This window comes from Melospiza georgiana, chromosome 3 (assembly GCF_028018845.1).
Source record: "Melospiza georgiana isolate bMelGeo1 chromosome 3, bMelGeo1.pri, whole genome shotgun sequence".
Classification (NCBI taxonomy): Eukaryota; Metazoa; Chordata; class Aves; order Passeriformes; family Passerellidae; genus Melospiza; species Melospiza georgiana.
This window is the reverse complement of record NC_080432.1, coordinates 34,067,818-34,085,446: the sequence shown is the minus strand read 5'-3', so window position 1 is coordinate 34,085,446 and position 17,629 is coordinate 34,067,818. Positions and strand designations below refer to the sequence as shown.

Below are 17,629 nucleotides of genomic sequence, written 5' to 3'. Positions count from 1 at the left end.
GGAAATGGATTTGTAAATCTATTTAGAAGAGCATTTTTAGCATTAATCCTTAATGTTACCTGTATGGTACAATATCATTCAGAAAAATAAAATAAGATGTTTGGAAAAAAATCTAAAATTTATCTTTATCTGGATAGAGTATGTAAGTTCTAACTGGATTTTTCTGCACTTTCACTGTTTGGTATTCCTAGCAGCAAAGCATAATTTTAGTAGGGCTCTAAAAATCAGCTTGGGCTTTACTCAAAGACCTGCAGACCCAAAGTTTAACACAACTGTCTTTTGAAATCCCAAAGCAGGCTTACTTATTCCTCATTAATATTGTTCCAGAAACAAACAAACAAAAAACCAAAACAAAACAAAAAAAAACCCCATCCCCAAAACCAAAACCCAAAACAATCAGACCTTCCCCTCCTTTTAATGAACTTTTCTTCATGTACAACCTTAACACCTGCAACCTGGGCATGGGTCTCAAGTGGAAATCCGTGTAAGAGATGGTCCTTTTCTAAATATTACATTTCACTGAGGTCAACACTATAAAAATAGATTTTTCATATAGATTTGTCACCTCACCTTTCCATAAGAAGCAACCTGCCTTCCTTCCTCATGTTAGGTGGAAGTTTGTCCATCTTACTCAGCAAGAACTTTACTAAACTCTAAAAGCTACAAAAGAATGCCAATAAGCAATTAGCTGAATGATTAATGATTTTAATACCTGTAGTAAGGACATTGGCTAGAACTCAAAACTGCCCAATAAAACAAATTATTCAAAAGGACTATTCAAAAGGATGGCAAGCCAATAACTGCCATATAACAAAATTAATTTTTTTAATACTATGAAGAAAAAACATAAGGAAAGGTATTACAGAATCAGGCAGAAGCTGCAACTAAAGAAACAGCTCTTGTTGTTTAACTGTGACACTGAAAAATGAAATATCTCTGTAAAATAGCTTTAAGAAACTATCAGATCTGCCTGTTTTAAGTTAGGAGGACAGATGTGGCAAGTGCAGTGGGAATAAGATCATGTCTATCATCAAGCAACAACTTCAGCTTCCTGCATGAAGTAGCTTTAGAAATTAAGTTCAGAAGGTTTTTTTGAATTGCAATAATTATTATTATTGGACTTTTTTGTAGTTGGTTGTTTAGCCGCTTTGGGTTTAGGTTTGTTTGTTTTTTTCAAAGGAAAAAGATTAAAGAATTTGACATCATCTTCAAAATCTTACAGCTTTCTTTATAATTAGTGTCTGGCATCAGAGAGATATAACCAGAGGCAGGCATGGTACCTTCTACGCTGATGCAAACACCTCTGGTGAGTGCTGGTGAGCAGACTTTTGGCTAAATTAAAATCTCTTTCTTAATGTTGATGCCAGAATTTCAGAGTATTGGAGGGTGGCTTTTAAGCTTGTAGCTTCTTGTTTGAAACTAAACAGCTCTTAGATAGTTCTGGAAATCCAGAGACTCCCCAAAAGCAACAAAAAAACCCCCAAATTTTATCACTCGTGTTTGGGAAGAGTCAAGGGAAGAAACTTTAAACCTATATAGTTAAAAGAACAGGAAGGATAGACACATTAGAATCTTCAACTTTGCAGAAGTTATGCAAAGATAGAGAATATTTCCCAGGATACGCAGAAATGTGTGTCTTGGGAAACAGGACACACAGCAATGGGATTAAACTGCTGCAAAGAAGTTTTTAAATCTCCATCAGACTAAACGAATGCTTAAAGAAAATGAGATAATTTACACTTTTGAGGAAAGAAGATGGCACTAGCTGATTTCCCAATTAACTCTTTTTCAGCCTTATAATTCTTTGAAGGGGATTCTAATCCCAAAGAAGAAGGGAAAGAAAAGAAAAAGGAAAAGGCACAGAGGTGGTGATGTTACAAGAAGCATACGCATTGTTCTGAAGCACAATCTCTTAAAAATTTATTTTTAATAGTGATTTATTCTATAACTGAAAGAAAAAGGATAACACCAGATATTCAAAACCAGAAAGCATCATTCTTCTTGAACAAGTGGACATGGCTTCTGCAAATGATTATTAGCTAGACAGAGTTGTCAAGCATTGAAACAGAGTGCCCAGGGAAGAGGTGGAGTCACCATCCCTGGAGGTATTTAAAAGGTGTGCAGACGTGGTGCTTAGGGACACGGATTGGTGGTGGGGCTGGTCATGTTAGGTTAATGGTTCATTGATGATCCTAAAGATCTTTTCCAACCTAAATGATTCTATGATTCTAGATCTCCATCCAACATGGCAAAAGAAACTAAGAAAATACAGCACCCTCAGCTGAATGGTAAAGAAAATGGGATACTGGAAAACATGTGAATGCTCTTACTAAACAAGAAGTCTCATTAAATAAGAAGTCTCTTCATACTGCACTCCTGCAATACGGATGTGCTGGTGGACTGCTCAAGAACAGACCACCCTGTTAAAGAACAGCCCACCCTCAGTGCTACCAGTTGATGAGCATTTTGACAGAAGCCTCAGTTTATATATTACTGTATGTACAGACTGGAGAACAATGTAGGGGTTCAAATAAATTAGCTCTGCAATAAGATTACCTGTAGTTATTTTTAATCCATAAATTTCTCTGTGGTACATAATGGATGGTGTGAAATACTACCATTTCTGATGGAAACCAAGCTTGAGAGTGCCCATAAATAGGAAATGGATCTGACAAGATGACAGATTAGCTGGTGTTAGGGAGCCACTACACACAGTGGGTGGTGCAGTCTTATTATATCTTGAATATCCTACAGGTATCTGTGAGATCCAGGTCACTGGACTACCTTTTGGCCATGAAACAACTGCAGCCAGAACAGACTTCCATCTCACAAATTCTTTCCTTACTTGCAGAAAGAGAAGGAAAAGAGGTTCCCTAAAGTTTCTGCTCCTAGTAATCAAGGCAACACAGAGCTGGCTTTTGTTCAGAGCTACTACTTAATTCCTTATGATATATATGGTAATCACAAAAAGACTTTGACTCAGTGTCAAAATGAGTCAAAAACTCTAACTTTACAGACTGGGAGTCTTGTCTTTGCTTGCAAGAAATGTTGTTCACCTCAAGACAGCAGAAGCCATGCCAGTAGAATACCGATTGCATAATTCTTTGAAAATTGACTTCTTAAGGTTCCATCAGGTGTCTTGTAAAATTTTGCTCCCTGGAAGTCTGTTTCAGGAACCACATTATCACAAATGAAAGACTAAAAAAACCCAACTAACCAAAAAACCCCCTAGCAACCCTCCCTCAAGTATATACTATTTGCTCCAATCTTCACGCTATTAAAAAGCATATTAACTTTTCCTGTTCACCTGAGTTGGACAAGGCTGAAAACAAAAATATCAAAGCCACAATATCTATTAAGTAGAAACTCTGGTTTGTGTGTCGTCTTAACCTGCTTCTCAATTTACTCTATGGCATTTAAAGTAGATAGACTTTGAAGCGGCCTATATTCTCTAGTTTTCTTCTGCAAAGTATAGTATATGTCAGATTCAGAAAAAAACACCAAAAATGACTGTATATTTTATTAAAAGCCTATTTTTATTCTCTCTTTCTCTTTTTAACAAAAGTCTAATTTAGCTGTTGTTCCCTTAGGTATGAGGTACACAGTTCATAATTCATTTGATATAAAATGTCAGTTTAGATTTTTGCACTTCTTTGATAAATGAGAAAAAACATGTACATTTCAATTTCCTTTTACCAGGTTTCACTAACAGAAGCCCCCCTCCCATTGTGCTGCTCAAAGACCTTTGCGTTAAATTAAACATCAAGATTCAGAAACTGTAGGGAATGATATTTCCAAGACATACAGTACAAATACATGAGACTGGGAAAAAAGGTAATGATTTTTCCTACCAGTAAAGTGATGTCTCCCAAAGAGTATCTTTGATCCTTGAATTAGTTCTCAGTTATAATTTAATATATCAAAACTGTCAGCAGCTTTCCTTACATTTAAACATAAAGCGATATAGTCAGCTCCACAAAAAGCAAAATACAACATTCAGGGGCTTTCTCCCCCCTGCCCCCAGCATGTTCTTGTGATTCTGAAGTCCATCAATATTAATGAGGAAAATCTGTGTACATCAAAGGAGACAGCAAAGAATTAATTTAATTGTATCTGTCATCATTGAGTGTTTTTTTCCTATACAACCAAACCCTGCCATTGATCAACGTGCAAAACTCTCAGGGGTGTAATCTGCACAATGGAATAGAGAGGAATCAAAATTTTAGTTCTGGAAATAAAACTGATATAATTAGGAAAAATAACAACAAAGCACTGTGTATTATTCTCTTATGTAACACACGAGGCCAAGGCTGACAAATCTGAGCCACCACATTTACAGAGTAAACAAGAATTCTTATCACTGCTCGAAATGCCAAATGCAATGCTATGGCTGTCACTTCACGTTAGGGTCCAGTCCAACAGCTGTGGTATCAATGAATTAAGCTGTATTAGAAAATAGCAATAGGATCACATCCTGATGCTTATGCTGAGCACCTGCACTGATGAACAGCATAAATCGAGAGCCATGAACCACAGAACTCAGAACCTTCTCCTCTTGCCCTGTGTTGCTGCTGTGCACACTCCCCCACCCCAGTCTGGGAAGTGTCAGCAGCCCCACGTCACAACAGCATCTGCTCTCTTTTTCCCCAATAAATGAGACTTCCCCCTACAACCAATAGCAGAGTTTCAACAGGATAGGTGGAAAGTATTCTGCATTGCCTGCTTAAGAACCCAGAAATTAATACACTGCCCAGCAACTGGGAGACAAGATGAATGATCCAGATCTCCTTTTTTTCAACTTGTGTTCTAACAAAGAAAGAATATCAAAGGTAATATCTCCATTGCACCTAACTGTGACAAAAATCCCTGATTGTTTTTAACCCATCACAGTTCCCCACTAAATACAGAATTGACAGAAATATGATGTAGCTGTTATATTCTGAAGGTAAATATTTAATATTTAGAGTGAATAAAAATCAATTCAGACAAGACTACTCCCACACAGAAATAATCTGTTCAAAATATACAGCTGACTTCTCTGATGAATAGGGTAAAAGGATTACAACCTTTTATAGCCAAGCTATCCACATAGGAATGTTCATACAGCATTATTAAGTAGCTACCCATCAGTTAATGCCCCGTTCTAGACACTTGTAACAAATAAACCACTTCTATGAATTATCTCCGGCCTTCATTTCCTTAGATAATACTGAAGAACACATAAATTCACTGGAATTGGTGGTAGTGTGTCAATATACAACAATAAATGATCTGCTCACAAGTATTTTTACTGAAAAGACCTTGACTACTGTCATCCTGTTCAAAATCAGGTGGCCTAATTGATTAAAAGTCATTTTAACACCATTGTGCTTTATTCAAACCCAAATGAGGCTGAATGTGTTCTGCCTTCTGTGCCACAAGACATTTTAGAGCATTTACCCCAAAATACATACACTATTAATCAGAGGTTGAAGTAAGCTAAATATCTTGGCAATACTTACTCTCTAAAATACAGATTTTCTTCAATCTTTTTACAAAAAGTAAAGAGCCACAGGAAACTTCCTCTCCTTTGTTCATTTTTCAAACAAAGGGCTAAATCCTTCACACAGAAAATATACAGCTGATTAATTCAGATTACAGCCATCAGTTGAGTATTTTGGACAGCAGTATCAATTTCTTATGAATAGCCCTCTCAAATAGGCTACTTAGTATGTAAGAGTACTCAAAGCTTCAACTTAAAGAAAAATAGAGAAAAGAGAAGTATTTTTTCTTTATATAATGCCATCTCTTCAGTTATTCAACTTATTTTCTTTATATATATATATATATATACATATTATTAGAAATTTTTAGATAATCTGAACTCAGTCAACCTAAATGCATGCATTTTTCTCTGTACATATTAGCTGCATTAAACAATGGTGACACCTTTCATAGAGAGGCAATCCCCCAGTCTAAGGTAAGAAAAAAGCTAAGTCAGTCTAAGAAAAAAGGCTGACAAACTTTGTGACATGTATATTATACTTTCCAGCATGAGGAGGAATATAAAATTTTCTTTTACCTTCTGCTGCTAATACATGCCTCTCTGTCTGTAAAATGGGAATAGCAATCCTCAGTCACCTACTGGAAATCTGATTTGGCAGATACATTTGTAAAAATCATCAAAGTAAATAGGTCAGTATACAAACAGTAAGGATTAATATAATTCAATACTGGACACATCCCCCAGCAACATGAAATAGATTATTCCCTTCCCTATTTTACTCAGCTGGAAATAATCTAAGAGCATAGTATTTCTTTGTCAGAGGAATAAGCATGATCTGCATAGAGATCCAAAGATAAAAAGAGACAGAAAGCAATCATTATACATGAACATACATATACTGATATATCATATACATTTTTGTGTGTGCGCCCCTGCACACGCATGCAGACACAAAAATAACATTCAGAAAGAAAAGAACAGTGAGGAAAAAGCTGTCAAACATCAGGAATCAACCTTTAAGGGCTATAGACTATGAAGTTGCCTTTGTTGAAAGGAAGAGGGTAGCACACACCAACACTGCATTATAGGAACACCAGAGGGGAAGTGGTGACTCTAGTCACTAATTCTCATTCAACTTCTCTCCCTTTTTCTGCCTTTAAGAAAGGCTTATTTCTCCTCAGGTACTCAGCCAACTAAGCTGAAGTTAACAACATAGATGTAACAGAAAAAGGGGAGGTACACAGAAAAAGTAGGGAAAAGTCAAGCTTGAAATACTACCAGAACAAATCATTAACTATAGGAAGGAAAAATACTTCTTTTCTGCAAAGTGTTTCAAAAATTCAGATATAAAGTTTCAGATATTTTTAATTCAATTTCAATTTTCCAAACTACAGAGAAAACTCCCAAAATGTAGTTACTAAGAGTAATTTTAAACTGTATATAGAACTAGCAAAAACAATGCGAAAGCACTTTCATGGCCATGATGTTTAAGAAAGATTATTTCTAATTTTTTCCTTAGCTAAAGAGAGGAAAAGAACAGTGATTTGATTTCCTGTACATTTAAACCTCAGCAAGGTCTTTAAAAACCCTTATTTTTTCCCCCATTAGGATTTTTTCCCTAATATGGAAATATGAAAAATAGGCAACAGGGTGACAGAACTCTGCTGGAGGTGTAGAGGTCATTGCAGGCAGAGGAACTTCAAAACTTCCTGAACTGTGCAAAATGGTTCAAGCCTTCAAACCTTGCCACTTTACCCAAATGGTTTATGATCACCAGGCTAACTCCCATGTTTTTCTGCACATTTCATGTGCAGAAAATACAGATTGACATGACCAAAAAAACCTCAGCAAACCTATGAACAAATTAAAAACTCACAGATATTTGCCTCTGCTGACAGTTAATGAAAATGAAATTTTATTCCAAAACCTATAGGGGCAGGATTTGTCAAAAAAAGAAAGTATAAAAAACATGGGCTTTTTAGAAAAGCAGCACAAATCATTGCAGTAAAGTAACACAAAAATTGATCTGTTTCCTAGTACTTACATATATCTGGGAAATGGTTCTAAAGGCAAAATTCATGGTGTGATTTTTCAAATGTCTTCTGCATGTTTTCACCAGGAATTTCAACAGCATTTTATTATAGAATTCCTTCAGCAGAGCCTAACTTATCACATAAGCGTTGCTGACTTCAGTTACAATACTGAAAAATCTTCAGATTTGCTCAGAATGAAAAATCAAAAGTAAAAAAAGCTCCAGAATGAATAAGCTTGAGATTATATAAAATTGGCACACTTCTTCTAAATCGTGTCCTCTTTCATGTACAATTGAAATTGGTCTGAAATAGGTTAATGTGATAGTAGGTAATAGCTTTAAATAATGATCGACCTCTAAATTTCACAACAGCCCATTTGCCCCATTTCTAGATATTCTTCTGTATTTCTGAAGTAAATCAAGCTATAGTTTTTCAGCATGGCATCTTCCCTAGTACAGATTTCTTCTAACAGCTCTTAAGTACAGTCTGGATCTCACTCTGGGGCTAAGGTTTTGGAAAGACCTGAGTGAGACCTCTTCAGTGAGGTTAATTGCCTGCTTATAGACGATCAGTTAGCTGCTACACAGTTCTCCCTGCCTCATCTGGCTCTCCCTAAGCAAGCAAAACACATCCATGGTCTTCCAGGCAACTAAAATTGCTGGTTTGATCTTCTTGTCCCAGCTGTTTCATGCTCCTCTAGAAGAGACAAAGGAATTGAGGAGATGCTAAATGCAGGTGCTTTGTGTCTGGAGCATGGAAAGAGCAAGCTGGAACTGTGGGGTACCTGCCCAGCCCCAAAAGCACAGGGTGCAAAGGCCAAGAGAAGGAGGCAATCAGAAGAAAAATACATAATTGGAGTATCATTGCCTGCTGGCAAAACTCAGGTTTATGAGTAGGGACTTGCACTAAGCTTCAATTTAAAGCAACCTTTACAATGTGTGGAGTCAGGCTGAGCCCCAACTGGCTGCAATTTAGGAAAGTGAGCAGCAAAGAGGGCACCTCTGTGCCTCCCATTGCCAGAGTTTGAAGACACAACTGTTCAGGAATGAGACTTCTCTTGTCTCCTGCCATGCAAAACACCCATCCAAAATCAAGAATGGACACAGTATGAGCTCACTGAAAGGTGTGCTGAACAGCCTGGGAGAAGGGAATAAACGAAGAAAGTAGCACTAATGAAAATGACAATCAGTTCAATACTGCAGAGATTAGAGAAGAATTACTGTTTCAGTAGAACAGAAACTCCCAGTTTCCCAGACAAGCACTTTCAGAATCCTTATATCCTTATATCCTTATATTCCCATGATATCACCTTTCTGGACAAAAGGAAATGGAATGGCCAATTTACATGCCTTGCTACTGACCCTTTGTAATTAGCTAGCTCATTGATGAGAGATGCAGGAGAGCTCTGCCCCACTCCCTGCTCTATCCTGGTCTCTCCTCAAAGTACCTGTAGAAAGGATATGTTCACAATTTTTCACTAATAACTTTCTATTAACATAGAAGATAAAGAACAAAAGAATCCCCTTGGATTCTTTCTCTTAGATTTCTCTCTAAAAAGCGAAGGGAGAGAGAGGAAAATGAGAAGGAGGAGAAGGAAAGGAGAGAAAAAGAAGTGATGCCTCAAATACCTGAAATTTGAAGCAAAGGACATGCTTTCAAAACAAATTTTATGGTGTCACAGTAGGAAACATAGGAAAACAAATCTGTCTCACAGGGAAAATTCTAGCGTATTCAAGTTTGATTTTTCTTCCAACATAATTCTGACTTAGCATCAGTTTTCTTTGTTTATTGAATATTCATTCCTCTAAGGAGGCCTGCTGGCTTCAGCAATCAACCTCCACGAGCGAATGCTTTCAGATGTGAATACAAGTTGTATGATGTGGTTCCTACTTGTTTGCATAAATAGATCAGTGGTCCTATGATGAGGTTCAGTATCCAGTCTCTGAGGTGTTGTGACTTAAGCTAACAGTGGCCAACACCCTCTGGTTGCAGGACACCATCTCCTGTATGTACTGAACAAACATCAGCTACAGGTACGTAGGCTCACATTTTGTTGCTGAGAACAAGCCCAGGCAGTGGCATGCAGCATTCCACTCAGAAAGAAGGGACCTGCAAGGGGCAGGAACTGAAGGGTCTAAGGCAAAATCTTACATCTTCTCCTGTCAGACATTCCTATGTTGTGCAAATCACAGACAGAGCACATAATTGAACAACATACTTAATAAATCATGGCAGAGTTTAAAGAGGCACTTCACTGCTTAGGAAGATTTTTTTGAGAGTATCTTTCCTTATATGTTTCACACAGGATGTATCAATTCTTTGAGGCTCTTTTCTGCAGATAAATCAGCACCAAGTTAACGGTTTGTAATAAGAATCCACAGAGAGTCAACTCAGCAATGTGATACAGAATTACCATCCAAAACAGTCTTCAGACCTCTTGTCATGACTTGGAAATCCAGTCCTTTTTCCTGCTTTGTTGGGGATGATTGAGACTCCACCCTCCTGCTTCCCATCACAGCAGCGGCCCACCCTTCTTTTTGCATCTATTTATTCAACAAAATCCATCTTCTTCCCATTGCCTTCCATACTCAGGCTTTGGTGGCCAAGGAAGGGAATAAAAGTATTTAACTAGAGTATAAGCTATCATAAGTAGTGATTGCAAATTTCCTTTCTGCTAGCTCGCCATCCCTTATTACAAAGCAATTCTAAAATGATGGGGTCTTCTATGTGCCACTACATCAGAAGTAGCACTCATCGAGGACAAAAATGTATAACCAAGAGCTCTCTGCAAAACATTTTCTCCCAGAATTTTGCAGTTTTATATCCTATCACTTCAATTCATTTATCTAATTAAATTAATTCTAAAATAATTTGTTTTCCAGATCTTTTGCTGGGTGGCATCCTCAAATTAATGTGAAGTACTGGCTAGAATATTATTTTTTTACAGCTTCTACTAAAGCAGGTTAGGACAAGATAAATAGAACAAATTTATTCCTTCTGGAAAAAATATAAAACTCAAAAAAATTTACTTCTACCTCTGCAGTATGAAATTTGTCACTAATCATTTTAAACTATGCCCTTTTATGCCTCTTCCATCTCTTTTAGCTTTCTATGCAGTTCTTTGATGTAACAAAGACAGTTTCAGACAAGATTTCAGTTCATCTGGAAAAAAAAAAAGCTTTAAGTCTTGAGGCAAAAAGCAGTGTATTTAAAATTTATATACTCCATAATGCCTTTGTTCTGAACTTGAACATCCTGAAAAACTTCTCCTCTTTCTTTTGCTTTCTGACTCTGAAGATCATTTGTTCTCATGGTTTCAGCTTCTTATTATGCAATGGTGAATTTAACTGGTGGTTCCAGCATTTAAGTACATGCACAGTCATGGCTGACCCTTTCTGATCAATTGCCAATCCATACAGGTTTGACTGATAAAAGAGCCAATTAGATTTAAGCAAATTAAGGGACATCACCAATGTCAACCACTTATTAAACTGAATGCTGAATTCCATGCATACCAAACACTAATGCACGGAGTCCCATTAAGAGTTGAAATCCTAACCCCATTAGTAACTCCAGACCACTACAGGGTAAGGGTCAAAAGGAAGTTTCATATTTATGGATTACCATTTGGATTCAGTTTCTATTTTTTCAGTCTTTCCAAGAACTCTTGAACCTGCACTGCAATTTTAGTCGAAAGTGTAGATAAAATAAATTCCTTATTTCTAAGATAGCTTTTTTTAGTGTTGACTTTAAGCATGGCAAATCAGCTTGATAAGAAATTAAGATATATTCAGTCAGGTAACACTAAAAATTTGGTCTGCTTTATATTGTGTGCAACGTGCTTTAAAGTTAAGAAAAAATACAGGAACAAAAGAAATGCATGTTGGAAAAAAATATTGTATCATAATTGTAAAACAGTGATCAGCAATAACTTCAAAATGAAATACTACTTTGTCCTCTATCACTCTCCCTCTCAGACAATCTTCCATCAAGCTCCATGAATTAGTCCCCCCATTGTAGATTTCTTAAATAGTTTTAAGAAATACTTAAATACTTTTTTGGTATCCTTAAAAAGAGAATGGTACATCTTAACACTTTCTTAAAGGCTGTGCTTTTGTACATAATGAGACCTTTTTTACTTTTTGATCAAACAAAAAAAAAACCACTTCCATCTAAGTGAAATCTTGACCACTGAAGTAAAAAAATAAAATCCTTCTTATTTAAGTAGCATCTAGATTTCATTTAATGATTTAGAAAGTGTGAAGGCACAGAACACTGCCCAGTGCAAAATTACCATTACACTCATAATTTAGCATGCAATGGAATTGTATAACCCTCAAAGGCTCCTTAGAATAAACATCCCAGTAAAGCAAACCTATATTGTCCTAGATACACACGTGTGTGTCTGTACATGTGTACATATATAGAGAAAACACAGCCTGTGAGAGAGCTCTTCTCTCATATGCACTGCTTCATTTATTATTCATTTCTCTACAGATCACAGTCCACTGGACAATGGTATGGAAGATTTCTTTAATAACTCTCACTGCTAATTTAATTCTACTTAAACACACATATCCTAGTGAATGCCACATGCTTTTCAGCATGATTTTATGTGTAAATCAGGATAATATGTTTTCAGATCATTAACTAAAAGGAAGCATGAACTAAAACCTATTTAACCAATGAGGTATTGCTTTTAAACTACCACAAGGTCATAAAAAAGATAATTTCAAAGCTATAAGTTTTCTAATTGTAATCAACAACAATCTAATGATGAAAGAAAGTGTATCTTAATGGCTGTCATAAACTTGTGCACATCCTTGCTTATCTTTAAAGATCCTTTACCTTGTCATTTGGTGAAATTTTCACTACCAAATTTTGCTAAGCAAAACTGAAATGTGACACAGCAGAAATATCAGTGTCTTACTGCTCAGTCTTAAATGAGCAGTAAAACTCAGATGCAGTTTTATTATTATATGAGAATATATATATTTTTAATAGTAGGTGCAGCTTGACAATCAGATAGGAAAAGTATAAAATGTGCTGGGAATTTACTTTTTCTTTGTTCCTCAGTAATCTGTCATAAAAACTCTGTGTTGTATTTAGTCACTTTTCTGAAGTCCCCAAACCAAATCCATCTGTTTGTAAGCAAGTTGTTTCATGGCTGGGTTTTTGAACTCTAAGTTTTATTATATTTCTTTCCTTTTTCTTTTTTTCTTTTCTTTTGCTTTCAAATTGTATGTATGTTCCTCTACATTATTCTTGCTCAACATCTACACCACACATCTCTCAAAAACAAATGTTGTTGGACTCTCACTTAAAAACTCAAAATTGCCTTAAATTAATTGTATACATTGACATTTATTTAACAAAACTAATTAGCTAGGGTGTCTATGAAAAGAAAATACAAAAGCAGCACATCTACATCAGCTATAAATATAAGCTTTCTTGAAAAAAAAACAAACAACAACAAAGCTACAAAAAATCATTGAAAATGTTTAGGGCATATTTGCTCAACTCTCTTATTTCAAATTGTTATGAAGATAATATCCAGACTGGCTTACAGCCTAATTCACTGTAAATCAGCACATTTTAATTGACTTTCTTACAGATACATTATTTTGTGGATTCTGGCTCAATATATTGCCAATTATTTATATTACTATTATTAAACAAATTCTCTAAGTCTATCCAGTAAGTGCTCCTTGTCAGCACTTACAACTTTTACTCTAAAACAGATTACAAAATTCAGGTGAGTCTCTCTATATTCTTGGGCTAGATTAGCTGTCCATGCCAGAATGCACCACCATTCACTGAAAAAAAATTAATTACATAATGCACTTCTCACCTTCACAATATGCTAAACTACATAACTGCACTTTCATTTTCTAGTTCTTAAATGGAACAAAGTGACAAATTACAAGCCAACAAGAATTTTGTGAGTAAGAACTACTAATACAAACATATTCTTCTGAACTTCAGTTCTCAAGTGCCATAATAAATAACATTTTGTAGAACAGAGTGTTTGTATAATTGTTACATGCACAGAAAAAGCACTTTTTCATACTTACCTCCTGGAGGCATGACTATGGTTATAGCATCACTTATCAAGCTGCCCTGGCTGTTGGAGGCATTCACTTGTACTGTGTAGTTAGAAAATGGAATTAGTCCTTTAATGGGTACCCATACATTGAATTCTTTGCTGCTGCACAACATCCGAGTATCATTTACAATAGAATAATTAGCATTATCTGTTATGGAAAAACAAGAGAGGGAGGGAAAGAAGAAATGTTAGACCTTGCATCTGCTACAATTCACTGTTTTTATGAACCAAGTCCTATTTCTACTCAAATGAAGAGTTGCCATTTATACAGTAACACGCACAAATTTTTGGTCTGTTGGGAAGAAAAAATGATTATTCACAATTTCTCCTCCTTTTGCCAACAGTTTGTAACATTTGTAAATCTCGGGAAATAAACCAATACACAAAACAACCAGTTGCAAAGCTGATTGCTATATACAGTGAACAGAAGTTCCAGAACAGTTCTGTGATAATTGCAGATTCCAAACATTAATGATAATTCTTATACCCATGAAAGACTGGCAAAACATTTTGAATTTGTTAGAAAAATGCTTAACTTAGGAGTTGATAACCTAATTCCATTGCATAACAAACAGTCGTCTGCAGTAACAGAGGTTTTCCAGCATGGCCTGCAGTTCTCTCAAAGACAAAACAAGGATTTGAAGTACTCAGTTTATCAGTTGAAATCATCGGAGGACACCACAGCAACCTACATGTCCTTTGCAACCCTTTTAAGATCTCAAACTTAAGATAAGACAATATTCTACCCTACAAAAATAAAAAAAAAAAACCAAAAAAACAACCACAAAACCTTTCCAAAATACCTAATTAGACTAGAAAATAAAAAAATTATATGTGTCAAGTAACATTTTTTTGACTTAATGAAGACCTTAGTCACATATCTCAGAGCCAAGCTGACTCACTTAAATATCATCTTATATTTTGAGTACATGAAGTGTCAAATAAACAATTGATATTACTATCCATCACTCCATGGAGAGCTCTCACATTGAAGTCGATAAAAATTCTTTATTACAAACAACAGCAGAATAACACAAGCCTAAGACCACAGGTATGAGAACAAAAGTAAACAGACTATAACTGTGAAATTATTGTAAATCAATTAAAACATTGTCACAGCTAGAAGATTTAATATTTACATCTGAGTCTTTTACAAAATCTAAATAAGACAGAATTACAAAAAACCTAGAAAAATCAATTTCAAATGAACTATTAAAACCAAACTGCTATTAAATCAGAAACAATTTTTCAAATATTCCATGTTTCTATGATGTGCATTGAGGTGTATTTGCAGTACCTTTCACTCATGCTGACATTACATTTTTCCACGGATGAGTGATCTGGACTTTCCTCTAATTTGGACATTCCTATGAACAATTTGGTTCATTTATGGTACAAATCCAAGCCCTTCCTTTAATTTGGTGTTTATGAACAACACTGGTATTTTCAGTTATTCTATTTGTAACATACAAAAAGCTTATTTTTTGAGGTTTTGGGGAAGGGGACAGATTTGCAAAACTCTTTTTTATAAATCTGCCTTGCAGCCTAGTTCCTCATTGCTCAAGTTCTACCTGGATTGGACCCTACCATAGCACCAGACCACCCAGACAGACTATGGTAGCATGAAGGTAAAATGATTTCATGAAGCTTGATGGATTCATTTTGGATTTCACTGAAGGTTACCTGAGAGAGTTTATCCTGTTTTAGGTACAGCAATGGAAGTAAAGCTTCTTTACATGCAAGAACAACCACATTTTACACATTCCACTTATAGAATGCTGCAGAAGCAAAGGTTTTTGTCAGAGATTACTCTTATGTACTTGGGCTACTCAACCAGCACTAGAAAAATGCATCTGCACTACTTGATCTCAGCTTTTAAATAGTGTATCAAACCCTCTTTCTGCACCTTTGGGAAACTGTTCCTGTGATTCGGGAGAAGATACAGCCAACAATGCACATTTCTCCTATTATCTATCACAGTTTTTGCAATGTTTGTGATTTATAATTTGTGAAAATTGTGCAACAATATTTGAAATACACATTCTTAAGATCCTAGTGACATTAAACATTTAAGGACTCAGTTGGCTATGGAAAAGAAAAGATACATTTTCAAGCGTTGCACCTCCAACGTCTGGGAAAGTTAAAAAATACAGTGTTAACAGATCAGCACATAGGATAGAGTCAAACCTCAAGCATACAAGAAATTGTCTAACAGCAATTTATATATTCATGTGAAAATTAAAATTTTCCTGTCAACAGTACTGATTTAGCTTGTTAATATTTTAATTTCATCCACTTCAGCCTGGTAGGAAACTGTGTAGTTCCTCTGCTGATACTTTTATTCCATTTTTAATCTTTCTTCCAATGGCTAACTATACTATATTTTAAAAATACAGTTTTGAGTAACAGAAAATGAATTAAAAGGATAACACTCTATTCCAAGTTGCCTGGATAACAACATTAATATACAGTAATTATACAATTAGTTGTAACATTAAATTCTAGTTATAGCAGAGTGATTACTCGGCAATTATAAGAAGTATATAATTACCCAATAATTAGGAGAAGTATGTAATTACATAACCATTTTATTCAGCTCAAAAATGAACTTGCAAAATTACAATGAGATAGACAACATAGCAGCTCAAAATTTTTCATTGCTTCTAATAAAAAGCAAAGAGTACTTGCAAGTTTCCTAGCCCAAATTTTATACAGACAAAACGTGTTTTATCCCAATTCCCAGCAGTAAGGAAGTTACTGCTCCTGGCAAATAAAATATTAGAAAAACATTTTTAAAATGCAGGTCTTGCTGTGGCTGACTTGCAATATGGAGCTTTGCCACTTCTCACTGCCTAAACTGTGCTTTCAGTGGGCTGGAAAATGCAGACACACAGGTTCAGCCTGACCGAAAGCGATACAGCGATAACCCTGTCATATCATTCCATGCCATTCCTGCCCAGACTGCCTCACTGTGGACCCAATTTGTGAGTATAAGGGGATGAGGCCTCCCTTTGTCCAGTTTTCCTGGGTGTTTTTCTCTCCATGCTGCGCACGAGTCCATTGCAGATCCAAACAGCAGTGACCTCAGACAGTGTGGAGTCCTAAGAGACATTGTTCTACTTCAGACAAGTGCTTCCTACCAGAACACCTCCTCATTTCTGCCTTGTAATTCCTGCCAGGAACCGACAAGCAAGATTCCAGCACCCCAACAAGCAAGATTCCCCCACAATTCTGTTAACATGAACAACCTAAATGGGTAGAAAACAAATTCTTACACATCCATGAATGGCTCACCACATCCACGAATGCTTAAGGCATGCAAACACCTGCACAAAAAGATAAATCCTGACAAGAGAGGGCAAAGAGACTCTATTCTCTATAACCTCCTAAGAAAACCTAAATTCTTTGCAGACATGAAGGGCTTCCCCAAGCTCCTTAATCTTTCCATATTTTTGTATAGTTATGGTTTTGTTCTTTCACTAGCCTTCCTGCTCAGTTCTCCATAACTCCCCAAAATTATCTGCAGGACTCCGTTGCCTAAGGCTAATTGAGAAATACTTCTGCTGTTCCCAGTTTACTCCCAGTTTATGCCAGACCAAAGTATGTCCGTTTTTCAGGAAAAGATTCATATGAAGAAATGAGGGCTAAAGAATATCCGCAAATATACTAAAAAGTGATGTATAGTTGAAACAAAGACACACAAATACATATATTGCATTCAAAATCACTGTTTAAAAATGCTAAGCTTCAGAGAGCACTCTAGCTGTTGAGTATCTGTACTTGAAGGTTCAGGATGGTTTTGAGTGGACACTCTGCAGGGGACTCCCAAGCAGATGTGCATTCCTGTGACTGAGCACCCCTGTAAATAGGGGAATTAAGCTCCTGTGAAGCAGTGGTGTGTAAATTACTGCTGTCCTGGGTCTGTCATCCTATGGGGTTCACTAGATTGAAATAACATAAATGGGTATCCTTTTCCATTCTTGTTATAATCATTGTCACAAGAAT

The 17,629-nt window shown here is 36.0% G+C and overlaps 1 protein-coding gene across 1 annotated transcript in view; it reads right to left on the bottom strand.

Moving 5' to 3' along the window:
- USH2A (usherin) overlaps positions 1-17,629 on the bottom strand; it is a 372,550-nt gene that overhangs the window by 144,172 nt on the left and 210,749 nt on the right. Inside the window, exon 37 of the mRNA XM_058020039.1 lies at positions 13,593-13,772. Within this exon, the coding sequence (XP_057876022.1) occupies positions 13,593-13,772 (180 nt within the window). The remainder of the gene's footprint in view (positions 1-13,592; positions 13,773-17,629) is intronic.